This window comes from Triticum dicoccoides, chromosome 4B, assembly GCF_002162155.2.
Source record: "Triticum dicoccoides isolate Atlit2015 ecotype Zavitan chromosome 4B, WEW_v2.0, whole genome shotgun sequence".
In the NCBI taxonomy this organism is placed as follows: Eukaryota; Viridiplantae; Streptophyta; class Magnoliopsida; order Poales; family Poaceae; genus Triticum; species Triticum dicoccoides.
The window spans coordinates 611,959,170-611,984,138 of record NC_041387.1 but is presented as its reverse complement, the minus strand read 5'-3'; the positions used below and the strand labels follow the sequence as shown (position 1 = coordinate 611,984,138).

At 44.2% G+C, this 24,969-nt stretch overlaps 1 protein-coding gene across 1 annotated transcript; it reads right to left on the bottom strand.

The window, feature by feature from the left end:
- Positions 1 to 10,543: 10,543 nt before the first annotated feature.
- On the bottom strand, positions 10,544 to 12,062 carry LOC119294015 (GATA transcription factor 4-like). Its single transcript, XM_037572305.1, has 2 exons — positions 11,724 to 12,062; positions 10,544 to 11,626 (listed from the first exon to the last, which is right to left on the bottom strand). Exons 1-2 carry the CDS (start codon positions 11,808 to 11,810, stop codon positions 10,988 to 10,990), a joined length of 726 nt encoding a protein of 241 aa, XP_037428202.1. The 5' UTR covers positions 11,811 to 12,062; the 3' UTR covers positions 10,544 to 10,987.
- Between the last annotated feature and the right edge of the window lie 12,907 nt (positions 12,063 to 24,969).

The following is a 24,969-nucleotide window of genomic DNA, read 5'->3' as shown; positions in this document are numbered from 1 at the left end:
TGAGTTCTTTTGACTAATGTTGAGTCCATGGATTATACACACTTTTACCTTTCCGCCTTTGCTAGCCTCTTCGGTACCGTGCATTGCCCTTTCTCACCTTGAGAGTTGGTGCAAACTTCGCCGGTGCATCCAAACCCCGTGATACGATACGCTCTATCACACATAAACCTCCTTATATCTTCCTCAAAACAGCCACCATACCTACCTATTATGGCATTTCCATAGTCATTCCGAGATATATTGCCATGCAACTTCCATCATCATCATCATGACATACATTACTTTTGTCATATTGCCATTGCATGATCATGTAGTTGACATCGTATTTGTGGCAAAGCCACCATGCATTATTTTTCATACATGTCACTCTTGATTCATTGCACCATCCCAGTACACCGTCGGAGGCATTCATATAGAGTCATATCTTGTTCTAAGTTTCGAGTTGTAATCCTTATGTTGTAATCAATAAAAGTGTGATGATCATCATTATTAGAGCATTGCCCCGAAAAAATAGAAAGTCCAAAATATATATATATATAAAAAGGCCCAAAAAAGAAAAGAAAAGGTCAATGCTACTATCTCTTTTTCCACACTTGTGCTTCAAAGTAGCACCTTGTTCTTCATGTAGTGAGTCTCATATATTGTGCTTCAAAGTAGCACCTTGTTCTTCATGTAGTGAGTCTCATAAGTAGTCTTTTCATACTAGTGGGAATTTTTTATTATAGAACTTGGCTTGTATATTCCTACGATGGGCTTCCTCAAATGCCCTAGGTCTTCGTGAGCAAGCAAGTTGGATGCACACCCACTAGTTTTCTTTTGTTGAGCATTCGTAGCTCTAGTGCATCCGTTGCATGGCAATCCCTACTCCTCATGTTGACATCAATTGATGGGCATCTCCATAGCACGTTGATTAGCCTCGTCAACGTGAAAATTTCTCCTTTTTTGTCTTCTCCACACAATCCCCATCCTCATATTCTATTCCACCCATAGTGCTATATCCATGGCACACGCTCATGTATTGCGTGAAGGTTGAAAAAGTTTGAGATTATTTAAGTATGAAACAATTGCTTGTCTTGTCATCGGGGGTATAGAAGTTGGGAACATCTTTGTGTGACGAAAATGAAGCATAGCCTAACTATATGATTTTGTAGGGATGAACTTTCTTTTGCCATGTTATTTTGAGAAGACATGATTGCTTTGATTAGTATGCTTGAAGTATTATTATTTTTGTGTCAATATGAACTTTTGTCTTGAATCTTTCGGATCTGAATATTCATATCACAATTGAGAAGATTTACATTGAAATTTTGCCAAAGTATCACTCCGCATCAAAAATTCTTTTTTATCATTTACCTACTCGAGGACGAGCAGGAATTAAGCTTGGGGAAGCTTGATACGTCTCCAACGTATCTATAATTTTTTATTGCTCCATGCTACTTTATCTACTGTTTTAGGCAATATTGGGCTTTATTATCCACTTTTATATTATTTTTGGGACTAACCTATTAACCGGAGGCCCAGCCCAGATTTGCTGTTTTATGCCTATTTCAGTGTTTCGAGGAAAAGGAATATCAGACGGAGTCAAAACGGAACGAAATCAACTTGAGAAGTTATTTTTGGAAGGAAAGCAACCCAGGGAACTTGGAGTGCACGTCAGGGGAGATGCGGGCTGCCCACAAGGGTGGGGGGCGCGCCCACCCCCCTGGGCGCGTCCCCCTACCTCATGAGCAACCCGGAGGTCCACCGACGTACCGCCTGCACCCATATATACCTACGTACCCTAAAACTTCCAGAACAGAATATAGATCGGGAGTTTCGCTACCGCAAGCCTCTGTAGCCACCAAAAACCAATCGGGACCCTGTTTCGGCACCCTGCCGGAGGGGGATCCCATCACCGAAGGCCATCTTCATCATCCCGTCGCTATCCATGACGAGGAGGGAGTAGTTCACCCTCGGGGCTGAGGGTATGTACCAGTAGCTATGTGTTTGATCTCTCTCTCTCTCGTGTTCTCTCTCGTGTTCCTCTATGGCACGATCTTGATGTATCCCGAGCTTTGCTATTGTAGTTGGATCTTATGATGTTTCTCCCCCTCTACTCTCTTGTGATGAATTGAGTTTCCCCTTTTGAAGTTATCTTGTCGGATTGAGTCTTTCATGAACACTTGATGTATGTCTTGCGTGGGATAACCGTGGTGACAATGGGTTATTCTATTGATCCACTTGATGTATGTTTTGGTTATCAACTTGCGGGTTTCATGACACTTGGGAACCTATGCATAGGGGTTGGCACACGTTCTTGACTCTTCGGTAGTAGCTTTGGGGCACTCTCTGAAGTACTTTTATGTTGGTTAGATGAATCTGAGATTGTGTGATGCATATCGTATAATCATGCCCACGGATACTTGAGGTGACAATGGAGTATCTAGGTGACATTAGGGTTTTGGTTGATTTGTGTCTTAAGGTGTTATTCTAGTACGAACTCTTTTATAGATCGATCCGAATGAATAACTTTGAGTTGGTTTCGTACCCTACCATAATCTCTACGTTTGTTCTCTGCTATTAGTTTCTTTGGAGTGACTCTTTGTTGCATATTGAGGGCTTCTCATATGTTCTATCTATGTTATTATTGTTGAGAGAACTTGCACTAGTGAAAGTATGAACCCTAGGCCTTGCTTCCTACCATTGCAATACCGTTTACGCTCACGTTTACCGCTTGCTACCTTGCTGTTTTTATAATTTCAGATTTCAAAAACCTATATCTACTATCTATTTTGCACTTGTATCTTCATCTCTTCGCCGAACTAGTGCACCTATACAATTTACCATTGTATTGGGTGTGTTGGGGACACAAGAGACTCTTTGTTATTTGGTTGCAGGGTTGCTTGAGAGAGACCATCTTCATCCTACGCCTCCTACGGATTGATAAACCTTAGGTCATCCACTTGAGGGAAATTTCCTACTGTCCTACAAACCTGTGCACTTGCAGGCCCAACAACGTCTACAAGAAAAAGGTTGTGTAGTAGACATCAGGTATTCCTCCGATATCCGGGAGTTGCATGATCTCATGGTCGAAGGAATATGTATTTGACATTTAAAGCAGTAGCAATAAACTGAACGATCATATGCTAAGCTAACAGATGGGTCTTATCCATCACATCATTCTCCTAATTATGTGACCCCGTTATCAAATGACAACTCATGTCTATGGTCAAGAAACCCTAACCATCTTTTGATCTTGAGCTAGTCTAGTAGAGGCTCACTAGGGACACGATATTTGTTTATGTATCCACACATGTATTTAAGTTTCTGGTCAATACAATTTCAGCATGAATAATAAGCCTGTATCATGATTAAGGAAATATAATAATAACCATTTTATTATTGCCTCTAGGGCATATTTCCATCAATTCACCCGCTGGTACACATCATTTTTTCCTTGTCCTCGGCCTGGGCCCCTGTACCCCAGAAAGCCACGACCATTAGCACCACCACCCTATACATTAAATTGGTACACTCCCTGACTTTATTGTATCCCAACTTTTCTAGAGATGTCACCTCCTCACCCCTCTCAACCTCATCATCTTCCTACTCCTCATCGATTTTGCCAGCTCCATAGGGCCATCTCTGATTGCTTTGTGGCATACTCCCTTAGCTTTTCTTCCTCAAAAGCATTCGTAGGTACTCGTCATACAGGAGATGGCCATAAACATGAGAAACATAAGTACAAGAGATTTTATTATTGAATATCATAAAACTCCTCCTTTGTTCCCATCGACTCCAAATGCACCAATCTCATTAGGGGTTCATTCACATATATTGAAATTATTGCTCGCAATGCTTCACCCCATGCAAAAACCTTTTGCATCAATATTGAGCCTAATCACTTGACCCATCATCTTCGCGGTCTTGTATGGACATGACGGGCAACTAAGATTGGAAGGCAAGTTAATCATACAAGCCCAAATCCGCATCATGTCAAACTTTAGACCAAATGGCTTTGATCTACCATAAAAAATTGTAAACACCACCTGCATGATTGCTTGTTGATATCTACTACGCAACTTTATTCTTGTAGACTCGTGTTGGGCCTCTGAGCGCAGAGTTTTGTAGGACAGTAGCAATTTTCCTCAAGTGGATGACCTAAGGTTTATCAATCCGTGGGAGGTGTAGGATGAAGATAGTCTCTCTCAAGCGACCCTACAACCAAATACAAGAAATCTCTTGTGTCCCCAACACACCCAATACAATGGAAAATTGTATAGGTGCACTAGTTCGGCAAAGAGATGGTGATAAAAGTGTGGTATGGATAGTAGATATGAATTTTTGTAGTGCGAACAATAAAAAAACAGCAAGGTAGTAAATAGTAAAACGGAGCACAAGCATTATTGCAATGATGGAAAATGAGGCCTAGGGTGCATACTTTCACTAGTGCAATCTCTCAACAATGCTAACATAGTTGGATCATATGATTATCCCTCAAAGTGCAATAAAGAATCACTCCCGAGTTCCTATTAGCGGAGAACAAAATGTAGAAATTTTTGTAGGGTACGAAACCACCTCAAAGCTATTCTTTCCGATCAATCTATCCTAGAGTTCATACTAAAATAGCTTATTTCCGATCAATCTAACCAAGAGTCGTACTAAAATAACACCATATGACACACATCAACCAACTCTAATGTCACTTGGATACTCCAATGTCACCACAAGTATCCGTGAGTTAATTCTATGATATGCATCAAACAACTTCATGATCATAATATTCAATCCACACAAAGAACTACAAGGAGACCCCCAAAGTTTCTATCAGAGAAAAGATAATAAAAACGTGCATCAACCCCTATGCATAGATTACCCCAATGTCACCTCGGGAATCCGCAAGTTGAGTGCCATAACATACATCAAGTGAATCAATATGATACCCCATTGTCACCTCAAGTATTCATACCGCAATACATACATCATCTGTTCTCAAATCTGAACATTCAATCCGACAAGACAAAACTTCAAAGGGTAAACATTCAATTCATCACAACATAGAGAGGGGAAAACACCATATGATCCGACTATATTAACAAAGCCTGCGATACATCAAGATCGTGACATCTCAAGAACACGAGAGAGAGAGAGAGAGAGAGAGAGAGCGATTAAACACATAGCTACTGGTACAAACCCTCAGCCCCGAGGGTGGACTACTCCCTCCTCATCGTGGTGGCCGCCGGGATGATGAAGATGGCCACCAGTGACGATCTTCCCCTCCGGCAGGGTGCCGGAACAGGCTCTTAATTGGTTTTCGGTGGCTATAGAGGCTTGAGGCGGCGGAACTTCCAATCTAGGGTTACTTCTGATGGTTTCTCTATTTATAGGATTTTATGGCGTCGGTTTCACGCGAAGATGGGCCTCAAGGTGAGCATAACCCACCGGGGCACGGACAAGGGCCCAGGAGCGCCCCGGTGTCTTGTGCCCTACTCCTTCACCTTCTGGTCCTTCCACAAAGCTTCGGGGGTCTCTTTTGTTCCAAAAAAATCGTCAAAAAGTTTCAGCTCATTTGGAGAACTTTCATTTCTGCATAAAAAACAACATCACGGTAGTTCTGCTGAAAACGGCGTCAGTCCGGGTTAGTTCCATGCAAATCGTACCAAAACAATATAAAATTGTTGTAAACATGGCATGAATACTTCATAAATTATAGATGCGTTGGAGACGTATCACCTGCCATCGAGGGGCCTTCTTCCTAAATTCTATCGTTGTCGTGTTGTCCTTCCAGATTTGCAGAAAACATATTATCACCTATCGAGCTAAAATTTAGTACCCTCGGGTTACCCCAGGCAAGACGAAGAGCTTCTAAAATTGTATTAAAGTGCAAAACCCTCCTATGTAGAATCTTCCCTATCACCTCCCACATAGGAGCTCCTCCATCCTCCTCAATGTCATCAACAACCAGCTTGGTGCTCTCCCCGTTTGGCAGGTTCATCCTCCCCATCATCCTTTAAATCCCTTCCCTAGCTTTCTCGGTGTCGCAAAATTCACCATCTCCGCTGCTCCTTGCCCTAACCTTCTCATGTGCACCAAGGATGGGCAGGGTCATAAGGACCCCCCTTGTCACCCTGAGTGCAGTGAATGGATGAAGATAAGAGATTGAGGGAAGGAAGATGGAGATTGCGGAAGAAGTCACGATCGTGGCCCAGAGATTGGAATCACACATGGTCTTTTATTTACTTGCATGTTAGAACTCCATATCGTAGTGTTTATTTGCAGTCATGAGCGACTCTCAAGAAAATAACCTCATTGCAGCCTCACGGATGTGGTCGGTCTCCTCTCATTATTTATTCGCTTTAGCCCTTTCTCCTACACCCAACACACCACCTCCATGTTCATCAAAATCCGATTGAACCCACCACCATGACCTCACCACCGCCTCTGGTTCCCCTCCTTCCTGCTCACGATCCTCCTATGGTATTTGCAAGGACGATGACAAGGAGGAAGACACTATCGTCTTCTCCTCTTCTCCGTGGCAACGAGGACCTGACCATCAACCCTTTTCTATGTGTCGGTTAGATCCAGGAGATTGCAACGAGTTTGTCAGGGGCATGGTGGGTTGAGGAGGTGAGGGAGAGGAGAGGAGGAAGGTTGTGCCACTGTAGAAGAAGGTGATGGCGGTTGTGCGGGAAGCTAGGAATCGACCAGCGAAGATAGGAATTCAAGGAGATGGAGGAAGAAAATGATTTGTGGACCCACAACTAGGAAGAGGGGGAGTCTATCGAAGCTAGCTCTCGAGGCTAGCATATGCGATGCTAAGCAAGGTGCTCGCACATGGGACTGGACTAAAAAAGTGGGGGTGGGGCGCACTTCTTAGTATTTGGGCTGGAAGTTATGTGAAATCTAGGATAGAGGGAGAACAACATATATTCGATGACCTTGTATTTGTACACGCCTTTCACAAATATGGTAATATTTTGTCGATATGCCAAGGTAGTACAACCTAAAGGGTCATTTATACGTCCTAGAGGTATCTATAATTATTATTTTTCATGGGTAATCTTGTTAAATATGCATTTTTTGGACTAACCTACACACAAAGTGTGATAGGGGTGGTTTACATCTTAGTATTTGTGTTTTCAGAGTAAACATGCATTTTACGTAAAAATTCAAGAAAATTAGGGACAAAGTTTTACCATAGAAGATGACCTGTGCGAGAATATAGGCACACGACTTTCCCCTAGGGTTTATCCCCTTTAACCCCATGGCTCATAAATACCCCGAATCTCAACTCAGAATTATCATGCAATATTCCGCCGTCGCGACTTTATGATCTGAGGCAAAAATCCCATCTACAACCATGTTCTCGTACTCTATCGGACTGGCTCGCCTTCTTCACAAGCATTGATCTATAATGCTCCACGATGAGGTGTGAGTAGTCTACCCCATGGACTACTGGTTCATAGCAATATCTATGTAGCATATTTTCTTCCATGTCTCAATACAATGATGAGCTGCCTAACATGATTGGCGATCTATCTGGTATAATTTGTGGTGAATCTTTATGCTATGTAGTGAATTATTTAATTTATGATAATGTAATACATGTTGTGTTTTGATGAGTTATAGGTGTATATTTGCTCTTTGATTTTTAATCTAACCATTGGTCAGTTTAGATAAAAAAGAATAGAGGGAGTGGCGATGGAGTAGATCCATATTCATGAAATACTTCAGTGACTTAAGAGAGAAAAGCTCATGTGGATATACCTAACTAAGGATTAAAAGATAGTTGATTCATTGTCCCGGTGATGAATGCGAGGCAAGGGAAATATGATTACCAAGTTATGTTATCTTACTTGATGGCATGCATTGTTTCATTATTTAACACTTGTGATGCCAATGGACGTTTGACCAACTAAGTGGAGCATTGGCCATAAATGCAGATGAAATTTTGGTTTATGAATTCACGAACTTACTACCCATGTAATATTATAAAAAATGCTATTCATTCACAAATTGTTTGATTGCTCACTACACATGTAGATACTTATATTTAGGTGTCACTGTTGTTTGCAGAGAGACTACTATTGAAAGTATAAACCCAGGTCCAATTCTGTCCATAAGAATACACATTTTTAGTTCACGTGCACTTTTATTTTACGCAAATAATTATTATGAAGATACATAAATACTCCCAACCACATTAGACACTCATAACTTATTGCAAAGCAAAACTCGACAACCTCACTAAAATAGTCAGGGGGTGCTAGGGGGAGGGTTCTTAATTTGTGTTTGCAGGATTGCTTGACTGAGACTAGAGGTGTTATTTGTATGAATTGATACCTTGGTTCTCAACTAAGGGAAAGGTTGCCCACTGCAAACCCTTACAATTGGAGCCCAACAACTTATATTTTAATACAGAGGTGGAAGCTAGCAATCGTGTTCAACACTTGTTACATACGATTTGGTATGTACTTATTGAATGGTTCTTAAAGGCTCCTACAAGGACAATAATGTGTATTTTTTTTACTCTTAGAATCATATAAGGACAATCACCTATAGTTTTTTTGAATATGTTTATGCAAGGGCAGTGGAATAATTGTTTTCCAGATAAACTAACCATTTGATCAAACTGTCCGGTCGACCACCATGATAATCTTTTCATATTGAGAAGGTAGGGATTGAAGGTTGGTCTATCTCCATGTGCATGATAAGTGGAACGATTTACTTCTCTCAGAATCATTTGCATGCTTGCATTCATATGTGTTCGATGAAGACATCCCCAATGTATTCTTTTTCGCCAACCATGATATGTGATAATTATTGCATCTGCCATTACCTGTTGAAGCCCATGGTGAGCTGCAGATCGTTGAACAGTTGCCCTAGTCATCTATATCCATGGTCGACAAGGACCTATGGGATTATGACTGGGGGCAGAAGTAGTTCTTTAGGGAAGTTCTTCAAATTTTGTTTCAGTAACATCTCATCACAGCAACCTTACTTGTGGATATCGAAATCTAGCATGCCAGTAAAGCTTAAAGTTTTTCCATGGTTATTGCTCTTGATAGTCTATACGAACAACACATGTTGAAAAGACGGTACCCTAATGTTGGCGCAAGCTTCTCATGCGTTAGTTGCTCATCTGCTAGTTAGTAAACCATAATCTTTTCATCTTTGGACACCCCTTCAACATTTTGTGTTCATCATAGCTTCATATTCACTGGTCTCTGAATTCTACTCGGATTGCTCTCACTATTCCCTGTTCTCCGAAATCTATGCGGATTGATCACATTATTCCATGGTCGCCGAGTTCTATGCGGATTGCTCTCAATGAACAAACTTCGTGACGTCGAAATTGTGATATAGTAACCATTAATTCGTTACTCGTAGGTCACCCGCCAAATTTTTGGGATCACAAAGATGACCGACGTAACTAATCGTGTTTGTAACAACACGATGTACAAAAACACCACATAACATTGCTAACAACATGCGATCACAATTCACAAACACCTCTGATCGGAACGTAAGCGCGCAGACATGGTGTTGTCCAAACTGTAACAGAAGTAGCCCATCAATTTGTGATTGCTCGATCATTCCACGTGTGCGTATTGATGTATGATTGTTAGGCCATTTTACGTGTCTCTTGTGAGTCCGCCGCGTTGTGTGTGGTTCATTCTTGCGGCCTCTTTGGTTGGCAAGATTTCGAAAACACAAGACTGTGAAAAACTCAAGACTAGAATGACATTGCCATATTCAGTACCACATGAATGAAGGGTCATTTGAGTGTGCACGGGGAGCATGTAGGATTCCTATGGAAAATCCTTAGTAGTACTACAAAAGGATCCTATAAGAAAATGCCCATGGTTTGCAACCACCGTATCAATCAAACAACCAACATAAAAGTCTTTCCGCCTAGCACTGCTTTATGCACGCTGCCATGCTAAATATTACTAGTACGAGGTATATCGCTTTGGATGTACGCCGAGCATAAAGCCATTTTGGCCTGGAGAAAATCCCGAAATTCGTTGCACCCGAAAAACCGGTGCCCCTACTACCGAGTGCTACACACAGCAGTTAGTTACGCAGCAGCAGCACCACCACCACCACGTGCTCCGCTCCACAGCCGTACCAGTCTTCCCCTGTTCGCAGCAGTCAAGTAAAGATTCAGCCCACTACGGGCTCCTCGCAGACGGCCGTCGTGCCCTGCAACCACAATCCTAGCCTGCCCATCCTAGCAATACTAGGATGTTCCCCCGGCCGTTATCTTTCTTTCACACACGGAGCCACGAATGGAGCCCAAAGTCAGCCGGGAGGACGACCAGAGCGAGGCGCCGAGGTCGGGCGCGATCAAACGCCAGGAAAAACAAACAAAAGAATTGCAAGGCCAAGGGGGGACACGGCCGAGCGGACGCCCCCGACACGCGGCTACCAGTACGAGTAGTCGCCACTTCGCATATCTCCTCCCCCACATGGATGTGTACGGACCTGCAGGCATGTAGAGTAACTTGGATACTGAAAGAAAATAGAGCTGTCGAAATCATGCTACGCTGAAGGCAAAACAGACAGCAGAACATACACACATCAACTGATGAACATGACAAGCGAGTGTTCCATTTCAAGACACGCAAATATGCAATGGTTTATCAGGTATCGGCCACCATGAGCAGCAGCAGCAGAGTTGCACGGGATGGTGATGCCTGCCTGCCTGCCTGCTCTTCTAATAAGTTTCTCGCTTCCGCTAGCTTGACTCGACGAACTCGACTAAGACGACTGACGACCGGAAGAGGCTGACTGACTGACTGATAGACTGACCCATGGGAGCAGCTAGATTGATTGCTGGCTGCTCTTAAACCCCTAATCCTAAAAGTGCAGTCCCTATGACATGACAAAATGGAAATTCGACACGAAAATCACGGATGAAGGAGCCGACGACGACGCTAATCACGGATAGGATCTCTAATTTAATCTACCAGCTCCATGGCTTGGCTATCGATGATGCTCGCTCCTACGGCAGCGCCGCCTGGGCAGGGGCAGGGGCCGGGGCGCCGTCGTCTTTCTTGGCAGCGAGGCGCGCCGCCGCGCGCTCGGCGCGGCGGGCCTTGGCGATGGCGCGGACGGCGGGGGAGGCGCCCTCGCCCTCGCCCTCGCCCTCGCTCTCGCTCCGGAGCCGAATCTGCATGACGCGGCGGTGGGAGTTGGAGTGCAGCAGCGGGGAGAAGGTGGGGCTGTTGGCCGGCCGGTACTCCGGGAGCAGCCGCCCCGTCTTGTACCGCACGCCGCACGCGTTGCACAGCGTGCGGGGGCCCAGCGGCCCCTGCCGCCACTGCGGGGTCACCTCCGACGCGCAGTGCGTGCACCGCCGCGCCGCCGGGAGCGGCGGCGGCAGCGTGGGCGGCTCCGCCAGGTTCCACGGCGCCGTCACCCGGCGCCGACGCCCCTTCGTCCTCGGCCCCACCGCCGGCCGCCCCGACGGGGCCGCCGGCGCCGGCTCCGGCACCTCCTCCACCGCCTCCACCGCCATGGTCTCCACCGACGGGAACGCGTCCTTGTTCGACAGCCACTCGAGCTCCTCCAAATCCTCCTCCCCCGCCGCCGCCCCGGCCGCCAGTTCCCCATCCCCCGCCGCCGCCGCCACCTCCAACCCCTACAAAAAAAAAACACAAAACTTTGTTTAGCCCCTTCTATCTATCTAACCAAACCCTCGACCACAGTCAGGAGGGGGGCAAGGGAGAAGCAGCCACCGTCTGGTCAAAGAAGCTATTGAAGCTGGGCAGGTCCTGGGCCAGCGCCGCCGCCGCGTGCTTGTCAACATCGCCGCCGCCCACCATGGTCGCCGCCGCCAGGAGAACGCACGCGGGCACAGGGATGGAAAGAAATGGAAAACAAAAGCGGCTCGATTGCTCCGACGCTCCTACTGTTCGATCGATCCGGTGGCCTTTTTATCGTCAGCGCCTCGACCCCTTTCCTGGAGGATTTTTGTTGCTATCTTTGCTCAAGCGGGAGCGGAGTGATTAATTTTTGTCTCGTTTCTTGGTGATGATGCGAGGGAAAACCATCGGTGTTAACGAGGGTAAATTACCCATGGCGTTCACGTGGCCGCGCGCCTCCCCTCTCTAATGCGTTCGGGGCGTCACCGCGTCCAGTGGCTATACACGATTTGGATTCATTAGCTGGTCACTAAATACGGGGGATTTATTACTCGCCAAAATGTGATATACTCTGGGATTATTGTTATTAATTCGCGATATACGCTGGAGGGTATTTGCAGGGGACAAAGAATAGAAACGGAAGGTCAGCAAATTTCCATTTCCGCCGCGTATGAATACAGCAAATTTGCCAGCTCACGCTTTGCAAATTCATTAAAAGAGTGTATTGCGTGAGTAATGCGAGAATACAGGTGTTCTAGAAAGATCCAGGGGTAATTAACCTCGGAGATTTGAAATCCAAATTTGCTAGGTTTTGTACTTGTTAGGGCATCTACACATGGGTAAATTTGACCCCTCAAACGTTCACAGACACGTCCGACCAGTGTCCGTCCGTGTCCGTTTTGACTCCCTATGTTTTCGTTTATGCAGTCATGTCCCTGACTTATTTTTTTATACATCCGGTTACATGCATGTGATTGGTGGAGAAGGAGAGAGAAAGAAAAAATGCTTTGTGGTGGGCCAAATCCTTTGTGGCGGACGCAGAACCACTGACCAGACACGCCCGGTCACTCCTCATACTCATCTCATATATGAGGGGTGGCGGACAGCCCGGACATTTAAGGAGGCTTTGAGGGGTCCGGTTCGGTCAACTTTTCCTTCTCTCTTCTGTCCGGCCAGTGGTCTTGCGTCCGCCCGATCAATTTGGAGAGTCTGGCTGTAGATGCTCTTAAAATGAATGGAAATTGTGTGTGAAGATTGATGCTTGATGTCCGTGCGATGTGAATTTTGTTGTTAGGACTAATGGGAAAAGTATGGCTTTTGTCAATGTGAGTTTTTCGTGTAAGAAACATAACTGGTGGTTTCGATGATAATTCAAGAAAACATGAAAGCATTGCCTTAAGTGCTTAGAGCATCTCCAACAGCCGCGGTAAACTAGCACCGCGCCGTAAAATAAGTCCGTTTTAGCGCGCGCGCAACGCGGCGGGTCGCTCCAGCGGGCGCGCAAAAACGGCGCGCGCGCTATAACGAGTTGGGCGCGCTGTCGGAACCACTGTCCCGCGCGGTGTACTTCGGGCGCCCGCTACAGCGCGCGGCACACTCAAGCGCTCGCGGCTACACTTACTCTCCCACTTCCACCCCCATCCGGCCGCGCCGCCGCCGCCGCCCGCGCCCCCCGGCGACCGTTCAGGCGCTTCCTCGGCCTATCCCCGCGCCGCCGCGCTTCCGCCCCATCCCCTCCTAGTCCCGCCGGCGCTCGCGCGCCTCCGTCGTCCGAGGAACAGCGCCCGAGCGCTCGCTGCCGCGCCGCGCCCGCAAGGTGTTTGACAAAACGCCTACAAGGTATGTATTGCTCAAACTTCATGAATTTGGTGCATGTTTTGAATTGTAGTTTTTATAGTATAGTATTGAACATTGTAGATGAGTTCGTCGTATGATTCTTCCGAAGAAGAATTTGATATGGAAGAGGAGGAGGATCTTGCAATGATCCTAGCTATGCATATCAATAAAAAACCGAAGCACGATGGTTCGGTTATGGGTCAGGAGAAAATTTGGAGAGATAGGATTGATGCCCATAACAGATTGATGAAGAACTATTTCGTGGAGAATCCCACATACCCAGAGTCGTATTTTCATCGCCGGTTTAGGATGAGCACCGACTTGTTCAGGCGCATTGCAGAGAAACTAGCGAGCCATGACCGTTTTTTCCAGCAAAGGAGGAATGCCGCCGGAGAGCTCGGGCATAGCACTTTTTTGAAGGTGACAGCCGCTTTGCGTATGTTGGCATACGGTATCCCGGCTGATCTAGTTGATGATCACTTGGCTATGGGTGAGAGCCAAGCCATCATGTGTGTCAAGCGCTTTGCAGTGGGAATTGTGCAAGTGTTTGGCGAGGAGTATTTGAGATCTCCCACTGCTGAAGACGCCGCAAGGCTATTGGCGATGAACAAAGCGCGCGGCTTTCCTGGCATGCTTGGCTCAATAGATTGCATGCATTGGAGTTGGAAGAATTGTCCAAAGGCATGGCATGGGCAATTCCACGGCCAAAAAAAGGGTTCCACTATAATCCTTGAAGCGGTGGCCGATCAGGAGACTTGGATTTGGCATGCATTCTTTGGAATGTCTGGATCTTTGAATGACATCAATGTTGTCAACCGGTCACCACTGATGAATAAGATCGCAAACGGTGAGTTGCCACCTGTGCAGTTTGTAGCAAATGGCCGTACGTACAACTATGGCTATTATCTAGCGGATGGCATCTATCCAAAGTGGCAAACCTTCGTGAAGCCGTTGAAAAAGCCGGAAGGTAAGAAAAATCTTGATTTCCACAATGCTCAGGCGGCGGCTAGAAAAGATGTGGAGAGAGCATTTGGGATTTTGCAAGCCCAATTTGCTATTGTGAGAGCACCGACTAGATTTTGGGATCAGAAAAATGCTTTGGTACATCATGCACGCTTATGTGATCATGCACGACATGATCATCGAGAATAAGCGTGGCCAAGATTTAGACTACTCACAGTATGAGCTCTTGGGACATCCCATGTGAGTGCGACGGAGGGCTGAAAGGGTAGCCTGTTTTATTGCCTCCTATCATGCCATTCGGCGTCCCGCAATGCACAATGAACTTCAGAATGATTTGATTGAAGAGTGGTGGGCATGGCATGGACGGCAAAGAGCATGATGATTTCTGCATTCGACATTGTATTGTTCATGAACTATTTGTTGTGTTTATTGCATTAGTTGTTGTACTGAACGATAAACTATTTGTTTGAGTTGTAATGATAACGAAATTGAACTATTTATTGTTGATTTATTTTGTTTGTTTGATCATTTTTTTGCTCCTCTTTGAAATGTATATGTGGTTTGTGCGGCGCGCGCGCTGTATTTTTGCGCTCTGCTGGAGCGGCGCGCGCGCGCTGTATTTTTGCGCTCTGCTGGAGCGGCGCGCGCGCGCTGCATTATAGCATGGCTGCTGGAGCCAGCGCTGGCGGCCGCGCTAAACCAGCCGAAGCGCACGCGGCAAACAGGTTTTTTGCGCGCGGCGTTTAGCGCGGCTGTTGGAGATGCTCTTACAAAACAGAAGTGCACCAAGATGGGTTTCTTTGATGATGGAATGTGTATCATCTGTAAAGTACTACTCACAACGGTTTAATGACCCACTCATGATACGTGCGTATCACCTTGTTATCTTAAAGGTTACACTCATAACGGTAATTGTCATACACGGAGGACAGTTAATTACATTTATGACGGATTATTCTTGTCAGAAAGAATGTCACACTTAATGTCCGTTATAAAGATATGAGTATTGATATTGTTTGTCGTTTTCAGATACTTGAGTTCAATAGAAAACACAAAGAAACCATGTTATGCAGATGCGATAATATATGAGACAAAGCAACACACGCCAGTTAATGTTTTCCTCTTGAAAAAAACGACATACCATTGGATATCAGATAACGGCAACTTTTATGCCTTTTGTCAACTCACTCAAGATCTTTATGAATTTAGTATATACTTTTGCTTGAATATTGTGGAAACTAATGGGCGTTCTAGAAAAATGTGGATCAATTGACCTCGAAGATGGCAAATTCAAGTTTTGATAGATTTTGTTGTGGGTACGATTTTTACTAGGTTGGACCAAGATTGTGTGTGGAGATCGACAATTCATGTCCACACGACAAGGAGAGTTTGACCTCGGAGATTGCAAATCCAAGTTTTGATAAGTTTTGCTATGGGTGCCTTGATCGGCTTTGCTATGAGTATAATTCTTACTTGTTAACCTGATGAAGATTGTGTGTTTAGATCAACAGTTCATTTCCCCATGATAAGAATTTTGTTATTAGGTCTAATGGAAGGCGTATGCCTTGTCGATGTGAGTTTTACGTTGAAGAAAACAACCGGTGTTTGCTATGATGTTTGTGCTAAAGGGAACACACATGAAAACATGAATGCACTACTTTAAGTGCTTAGAACATGAAACTACGTTTGCGTGCATATCACCTCGTTATCTAACACCGTACACCCAAAAGGGTAATTTGTCGTACGCAGAGTAGGGTTAATTACAGTGATAATGGATTGTTCTTTTCGGAAGTAATGCACCAAGTTGATATTGCTTGTAGGTTTCAATGATAACTGATTACACATAATGTGCGCTACAACGATATGAGTACTGATGTTGCTTGTCGTTTTCTGATACTTCGGCTCAGTAGGAAACATTGCAAAATCATGTTATGTAAAGGAGACAATCTAAAGCAACACACGCTATATAGTGTTTCCACCGAACAAAATGAGGACAACATTTGGTATTAACAATAAGTTTTTGATAACGGTGATTCACATGCATGGAGTATAATAAATTATACAATTATAACATAGTCGTATTAATTGTGGGAAATCATGTCTCAACATACTATTGCTCGTATGTTAGTGCATTGCACGTGATCTCTGTTAAATTGATATGAGTAATGATGTTGCCTGTAATTTTCTGATACTTTAGGTGAATAGAAAATACCTTTTTTTTGCAAAATAAAGGCGAAACCATGTCATGGAAAGACAACAGCCTGCAGGACAAAACAACACACATTATTTACTGGTTTCCTCCCAAACAATTAGTAGATACAATGTTAGCATTGTATGTTAATAATAGTAATTTGTTCCATAATGGTAATTTGTCATACATGGAGTATAATAGGTTATGCAATTATAATTGAGTTATCCTGTTGGAATGAATGTCACAACCTGCTATTGCTCGTAGGTCCAGTCCCAACTGATTGCACGTAATGTCCATTGCAATGATATGGGTAATGACATCGCTTATCATTTTTTGGATACTTGAATTGGCTAGTTTATGAGGTTAATTGACTGATGCATTTAGAGACATTAAAATTGTGCACTTTTTAGCCCTATTAGGCCATGGAACGTTTCTAACCGTTGGATCACGTGTTGTGATCGGTTTTGCCTTCAGATGCACTTAGTAGCACACAATGGATTAGATGCCACATTTGCTGCTACTCCCAAAACAAAATTGGTGGTTTATTGTTAATCAAGTCTCCTCTCGTGAAAGAATCCCGTCTAGGATCATCGTTCCAACATATGTTTCCCAGCAATGTCGACCCACTGGCCTCAACAAATATCGTACGAGAAAGAGTAGCTGCTTCGGAAGCAACTGTGTGCAGGCGATGCTAAGATCACGACGACACGCTTGTGCGGGGTGACATTAAAGGGGGCACCAGGTAACCTATTTGGAATCTCTACCAATGTTCAAGCGAGGGTAAAGTTGCCATTACTAAAAAGCCATTAACACCAATGGAGGTGCACCACTCACCGGTCTACTCCTCGCCCCCTCCTTTATTTAGCACACCCGGGGCACCCCTCCCACCTCCCTTGACCTGAAGCGGCGTCGCCCACCGCAACTCCCTAGCTCTCCCACCGCCATCAACATTGAGAGGGTCAAAACAATCAACTAGAGCGGGAGAGGGTGAATAGGCGACTTCAAATTTTAACTCAATTGCCAATTTTAGGATAAATTTGATAAAGTAGGTTATCTAGATGTGCAACTAGGTTAGAACAACACATATGGCAAGCAAGAAAGCAACAATTTAAGCAAGGCAACTAGTTAAATAGCAATACAACACACAAGTAAAGGTACGTGAAAGGGTTAATCACAAGTGAGTGAAGGACGAGAAATTTATCCCCAAGTTCACACTCTTCGGGGAGTGTTAATCTTAGTTGAAGAGGTACTAAATCCAAGGATCCGGAGCGCTACCAAGTGGCTCACCTTATTCTCCCTTTGAGGGACCCCCAATGGATGAGCCTCAAATCACTCTAGGTTTGTCTTAAAGGCGACCACCGCACCTTTACAAACTTTTCGAAGCATACCATATGCAAGGAAGAATCCATACCTTAACTCCTATCTCCTAGGATCACAAATCTCCAAGAGTGGCAAATTCTCAATGAAATTGACATGAACTATAATCAGTTTGGTGGAAGTATAGATTGGGAATCCTCTTCCTTTTCCTCATAGGTGTGGAGTGATATGAAGAAGGGAAGTGGAGTAGATTGAGCTTTTGAGCTTTCAAGAAATGGAAAAGGAGAGAGAAAAAGCTCATCTCAAAATATTGGGGAAGGATACCCGTTGGGGATAATGAAGTAGGCTTTATGCAAGCCCACATAGAAATCTTCGTGTTGGGGCATCATGACACCCCCCGAAAGTTCCGGACTGAACCTCCGCCGTGTCCCAAATTTTGGTGTCACTTCTGGAGCACACCTTCCGACTAACATCACAGGCTCTAGTGTCAAGCCGGAAAACATGTTGGAGGTAACATTGGATTCCATGGCTACAAGATTCTGAAGCAACCTCTGGGGGCTCCAGATTTAAGAGGTGACTCCATGACATTTTGGCTGGATTACATAGGCTCTGTATTCAGCCGGAACCTACGCCGTGGGCAACAACGAATTCCAGAAACTCCCAGAAGATAGCTTTGGAGGTTTAGAGACCAACGCCAGGAGGGTGAAAAGGAAGCCCAAAATGAATATCTTGAAGTGTATATTTTAGCTTTCTTTGGGGAATATATGGTGGAGAATGACATGATGCAAAGGTAAGTGAGTTCCAGCATAGATCCACTTAGAGACCCCTCTTAATAGTGTAGTTGTTCTATGACTCAAATAAAATGCAAAACCTTTGAGTCTTTGGAGAACCGACACCTTTTCCCTATTTTCAATTAGGGGGTCAACTCCGTCCGTAGATGAACCAAGAGACCAATGCCATGAGATAAACTTGATAACTGACATTAATCCTCACTAACCCATATTGGCATCAACACAAAAATACCATGAGGGATATAATGCACTTTCAAGCATCATAGCACGTTGACGCCCAGGGTAGCTGCTGACATCCCTCCATGTCAGCAATGGAATGTGATTTCTTTATAGCACCATGGCGGGTTGCAGGAGTGCACTGCCATGACACCAAGATATGTCACTTCTACTTGTGAGCTGCGTTGTGATTACCTCAAAGAGGAGGGGATAATGTAGTACATTAGCGATAAGTATTTCCCTCAGTTAAGAACCAAGGTTATCAACCCAGTAGGAGAATCACACAACACCTCGTTAGCAGTACTTGCACACAAAATAACAAATACATGCACCCAACACAAACAAGGGGTTGTCAATCCCTTGACGATTACTTGCAAGATTAAATTTTGTAGTGATAGATAGATTGGTAAAACACAAAACAAAACAAATAAAGAAAAAATGCAGCAAGGTATTTTTGGATTTTAATATATGGTAAAATTAGACCCGGGAGCCATAGTTTTCACTAGAGGTTTCTCTCTTGAAAATAGCATATGATGGGTAAACAAATTATTGTTGGGCAATTGATAGAAAAGCAAATAATCATGATGATATCCAATGCAATGATCATGTATATAGGCATCACATCCGAGACAAGTAGACCGACTCCTGCCTGCATCTACTACTATTACTCCACACACCGACTGCTATCGAGCATGCATCTAGAGTATTAAGTTCATAAAGAACGGTGTAACGCCTTAAGCAAGATGACATGATGTAGACAAAGTAAACTCACACATGAATAAACCCCATCTTTTTGTCTTAATGAAAACGATACAAATATGTGTCATGTCCCTTTCTATCACTGGGAGTGCGCACCGCAAGATCGAACCCATCAGAAAGCACTTCTCCCATTGCAAGAAAAATCAATCTAGTTGGCCAAACCAAATCAATAGATTAGAGAGAGATGCGAAGCTATAATAATGATGCATAAAAGAGTTCAGACAAGACTCAAATAATATTCATGGATAATCTGATCATAAACTCACAATTCATCGGATCCCAACAAACACACCACAAAAAGTGATTACATCAAATAGAACTCTAAGAACATCGAGGAGAACATTTTATTGAAGATCAAAGAGAGAGAAGAACCATCTAGCTACTAACTATGGACCCGTAGGTCTGTGGTAAACTACTCACACATCATCGGAAGGGCAACAAGGTTGATGTAGAGCCCCTCCGTGTTGATTCGCCCTCCGGCAAAGTGCCGGAAAAGGCCTCCAGATGGGATCTCTCGAGAACAGGAACTTGCGGCCGCAGAAAAAAGGTTTATGGTGGCTCTGTGTTGGTTTCCTGATTTTAGAGAATTTATAGAGGCGAAATTAGGTCAAACGGAGTAAAGGTGGGCCCACGAGGCACCTGGGCGTGACCACCCCCTGGGCATGCCCTGGTGACTCATGGCCACCTCCTTCGTCTTCTGACTTCCTCCCAAAGCTTCTAGTGTCTCTTTTGTCCAGAAAAAAATCTCCAAAAAGTTTCGTGGCATTTGGACTTCATTTGGTACTGATATTCTAAAAAAGCAAAAACAGGCAAAAAACAAAAACAACTGGCACTGGGCACTAAGTTAATAGGCTAGTCCCAAAAAATGATATATAATTTCTTGTAAATGCATATTAAACATCCAAGATTGATACTATAATAACATGGAACAACAAAAAATTATAGATAAGTTTGAGATGTATCAAGGATCCCCAAGCTTAATTCCTGCTCGTCCTTGAGTAGGTAAATGATAAAACAGAAGTTCTGATGTGGAATGGTACCTATCATATTCATCATATAATATATTTTTTCTGGCATGGATATTTGGATTCGAGTGATTCAAAGCAATAGTCTATAGTTTGACATGAAGACATAAATACTCAAGCATGCTAACAAGCAACCATGTCTTTCAAAATATCAACGCTAAAGAAAGTTATCCCTAGCCCATTATGCTCAGTCATCGATACATTCATGCAACACACTCAATATTAAGTGCACCCAATGCACAAGTATGCCAATAGTGCTCTCCAATTGGTGCTTTATAAGAGAAGATGGAGACTCAAAATAAAAATAAAAATTGCATAAAAGTAAAATAGATAGGCCCTTCGCAGAGGGAAGCAGAGATTTGCAGAGATGCCGGAGCTCAAAGTTTAAAAATAGAGAGATAATTGAGAGGCATGCTTTTCCTGTCAACATCATGACCGAAAGTTTCCAATATCTCCCATGCTAGACACATTATAGGTGGTTCCCAAACAGAAAATAAAGTTCCTTTCCATTCCACCATTCTTTCACAATCCATGGCTAGCCATATCCATAGGTGCCTTCTTCAACTTTCCAAGGAATTTATTGTTATTATTTTCATTTCGGGACTGGGCATCCCTATTACCGGCCATTTTCTCATGCAATTGCAAGTGAATAAACACCCATCTTGAGAATAACCCATCTAGCATGAAAGATATTGACCACCCCCTGTCGCTTCATGAGCGGTACGGGCATACAAAACGGATTTTTGAATGATTAGAGTTGGCACATGCAAATTTACTTGGAACGACATGTAAATACCGCTTATAGGTAGATATAATGGACTCATTTGGCACAACTTCGGGTTTAAGGGATTGGATGCACAAGCAGTATTCCCGCTTAGTACAAATGAAGGCTAGCAAATAGATAGAGAAGCAACCAACCAGAAAATGAAAATGGTCATAAACATGCATTGAGAATAACTAACATTGAACAATGCACCATAAGTAGGATATAACTTCGTTGCATAACTATTGACTTTACGTGCATGCATAGGGAATCACAAACCTTAACACCAATATTCTTACTAAATCACAATTACTCACTAATATAACTCACATATTATCATCTCCATATCACAAAACTATTGCAAGGAATCAAACTTATCATATCCAATGATCTACATGAATTTTTTAATTATATCCTTCTCGAATATTCATCACAATGGGGCCTAATTCATATCTTGTGCAAATTACCATTACTATTATCAACTCTCAAAAATATATAAGCGAAGCATGAGAGTGCAATTATTTCTTCAAAATATAATCACCACCACACGACTGGAATCAGCTTCTTTGTTGTCCGCCATAGCAGACGGCAAAGGCATAGATCACGGACGGCAAAGCCTTTGCCGTCTGCTGGCAGACGGCCAATAGTCCGGCTGAACAGATAATGGCAAAGGCCACTTTGCCGTCTGCTGGCAGACGGCAAAGACACCCATCTCTTTGCCGTCCGCCAGCAGACGACAAAGAGATGGGTGTCTTTTCGGTCTACCGAGCAACCTACAGACGGTGAAGCGAGCATCTTTGCCGTCAGCCGAGGTACAACAGACGACAAAGAATGAGATTAAAATTAAAAAATAAAAATAAAGCGGTACAGAAGCCACGCTGTCGTTCGTCATTCGTGTCTATCCATTTCATGTTTGTGTCCAGTTCATGTCCGTCCGTTCATCATTAGTTTCAGGTTTGTTGGTCGTGTCCACAACAACAATCGGAGCCGAACGGAGGACACTGGCCGCCCTGTCTGCGCCGGCCGTGCCCTGCTCACGCCGCCCGCCCGCGCCTTGCTACCGCCGCCCGCCTGCGCGTCACTCATAGCGGCCTCCTGCGCCGGCCGCCCTGCCCGCACAGGCCCGCAGCGGCCGTGCCCTGCTCGCGCCGTCTGCCCCGCTGGTTCCTAGAGAGAGAGGATTCAGAGAGGGGGTAGAGCAGAGGAAGGGGAGGCTGGGGGCCTGCCGGTGCCGCCAGAGGGTTCGCTGGCTGGAGGACCAAGGCTCGTGACCGGCGAGTGGATCGAACCTTATGGCGCATTGCAGCAGGAGAAGAAGGGAGCCGAAGGAGGTAGAGCAGAGGAAGGGGAGGCCGAAGGCTTGCCGGCGGTGGCGGAGGGTTCGCCGGCCAGAGAACCCGCGGTTGGTCGCTCCGGCAAGAGGACCGGTACGCGGGCGAGCTGGTTGCGCTGACGAGAGAGAGAATGGTGCGAGAGATAGAGACACAGAGAACGTGGGGTGGAGTGGATAAGGGACGAGGGGGAGGGCTCTGTGCATGATGGCTTGTCTCTTCGTGCGATGCGTGCGAGCGATGCTGAGGGCCCCACGCACGATGGGTGCGTGCAATGCGTGGTTGGGGTGGATGCCCCTGCCATGTCATCGATCCAGGGAAAAAAGGTTCCAACCAATAGGAAATTAGCAGAAGATTTGTGTTTGTTCATCCTATTTCTTTTGATAAAACAGACATACAAAACTTTAGTAAATTTCTTAAACTTTTTCCACGTCTTCTAGGAGTTATAAACCAATACCGTGCCAAATTTCATATTCTTTTGACCTTGTTTAGATTTTCAAAAAAAATCAAAAGGTTGATACATCTGTGTGTTATGCCTTTACCCGCAAAAAAAGATAGACCACCTCTTTGCCGTCTGCCAACAGATGGCAAAGAATCTTTGCCGGCATTGCCGTCTGCTAGCAGACGGCAAAGAAGTGGACCTCTTTGCCGTCAGCTAGCAGACGACAAAGAAGTTGACTTAGCCACGCCATGCCCCGTGGGGCCCACCAGGCTCTTTGCCGTCTGCCTTTTCCTCTTTGTCGTCAGCTGGCAGACGGCAAAGAGCCAGCTGATGACAAAGACTCTCTTTGCCATCAGCTTGTTCTTTGTCGTCTGCTTCACCAAAGTAGACGGCAAAGAGCCTCTTTGCCATCAGCTGGCAGACGACAAAGAAGTGGCAGACGGCAAAATGCCAAATTTCAGTAGTGCCATGCTCAAAAAGATAAAGTGAAGCACTAGAGCAACTGCCTAGCTCAAAATATTTAAGTGAAGCACATGGAGTATCCTAACAAATCATGATAAATGTGTGTCCCTCTCAAATAGGTGTATCCAACAAAGATTATTGTGACAAACTAAAAATCAAACAAAGCAAATACTCATATAATACACGAAGCTCCAAGAAAAACTCATATCATGTGATGAATAAAAATATAGCTCCAAGTAATATTACCCATGGTCGGTAGAAGAAAGAGGGGATGCTTCCGATGCATCCCCAAGCTTAGTTGCTTGGTAGTCCTTGAATATAACCTTGGGGTGCCTCGGGCATCCCCAAGCTTAGGCTCTTGCCACTCCTTATTCCTTCATCCATCGTGATCTCACTCAAAACTTGGAAACTTCATCACACAAAACTCACCAAACCCTTCGTGAGATCCGTTAGTATAAAAAAGCAAATCACTACTTTAGGTACTGTTGCAAACCCATCCATATTTTATTATTGAATTATACCTACTATATTCTAACTTCACCATGGCAAATTATACTTACTGTATTAAATTATACCTACTGTATTCTAAATTCTGAGCAAAAGCACGTTCCAGTGAATTTATAAAATTCTAGAACTAGGTGCAAAAGTTTCTGTTTTTGCACATAATCAAATCAACTATCATCCAAATCATCCCGAAGGCTTTACTTGGCACAAACACTAATTAAACACAAAAGCACAATCATAACAGTAGCATAATTGTGTGCAGACCAAAAAATAGAAAAAGTACAAGAAAATTAAGATAACTATTTGGTTGCCCCCCAACTAGCGCTGTCGTTTTACGCCCCTAGCTAGGCATAATGCATAGTTTCAAGTGTTGTCATCCTTAGTTTCTAACTCCTCAACCACAGATCCATATTTCCTAGGAGTTATAGCATTCATATGTTTAATGATCATATTCCTAGGAACAAAATTTGGAATTTATCTTCATATATTGGTTCCTTTATCAAATCAACAAAATTGGGGTGAACACTAATCATTTTAAGATCTTCATTGTTGTTGCGAGATGTAGCACCCTTGTTTTTAGGAGCATATATAAACTTGCAATTCTATCTAGGAGGAGTCTTTTCAATAGTTTTAACGGAAGAAAAAGCGGAACCCAAATTGTTAATAATTTCTTCCAACTTATAAATCCTAGCGGGGCTTTGCTCCACCCTTTCATTAACTATCGGTTATTTATCCTTTA

What these genes read in the sequence shown, in the direction of transcription:
- LOC119294015 (XM_037572305.1), bottom strand. Translation starts at nt 11,810, where the DNA reads ATGGTGGGCGGCGGCGATGTTGACAAGCACGCGGCGGCGGCGCTGGCC. An exon ending in ATAGCTTCTTTGACCAGACG is followed by an intron (nt 11,627 to 11,723) that starts GTGGCTGCTTCT and finishes TTTTTTTTGTAG; the next exon opens with GGGTTGGAGGTGGCGGCGGC.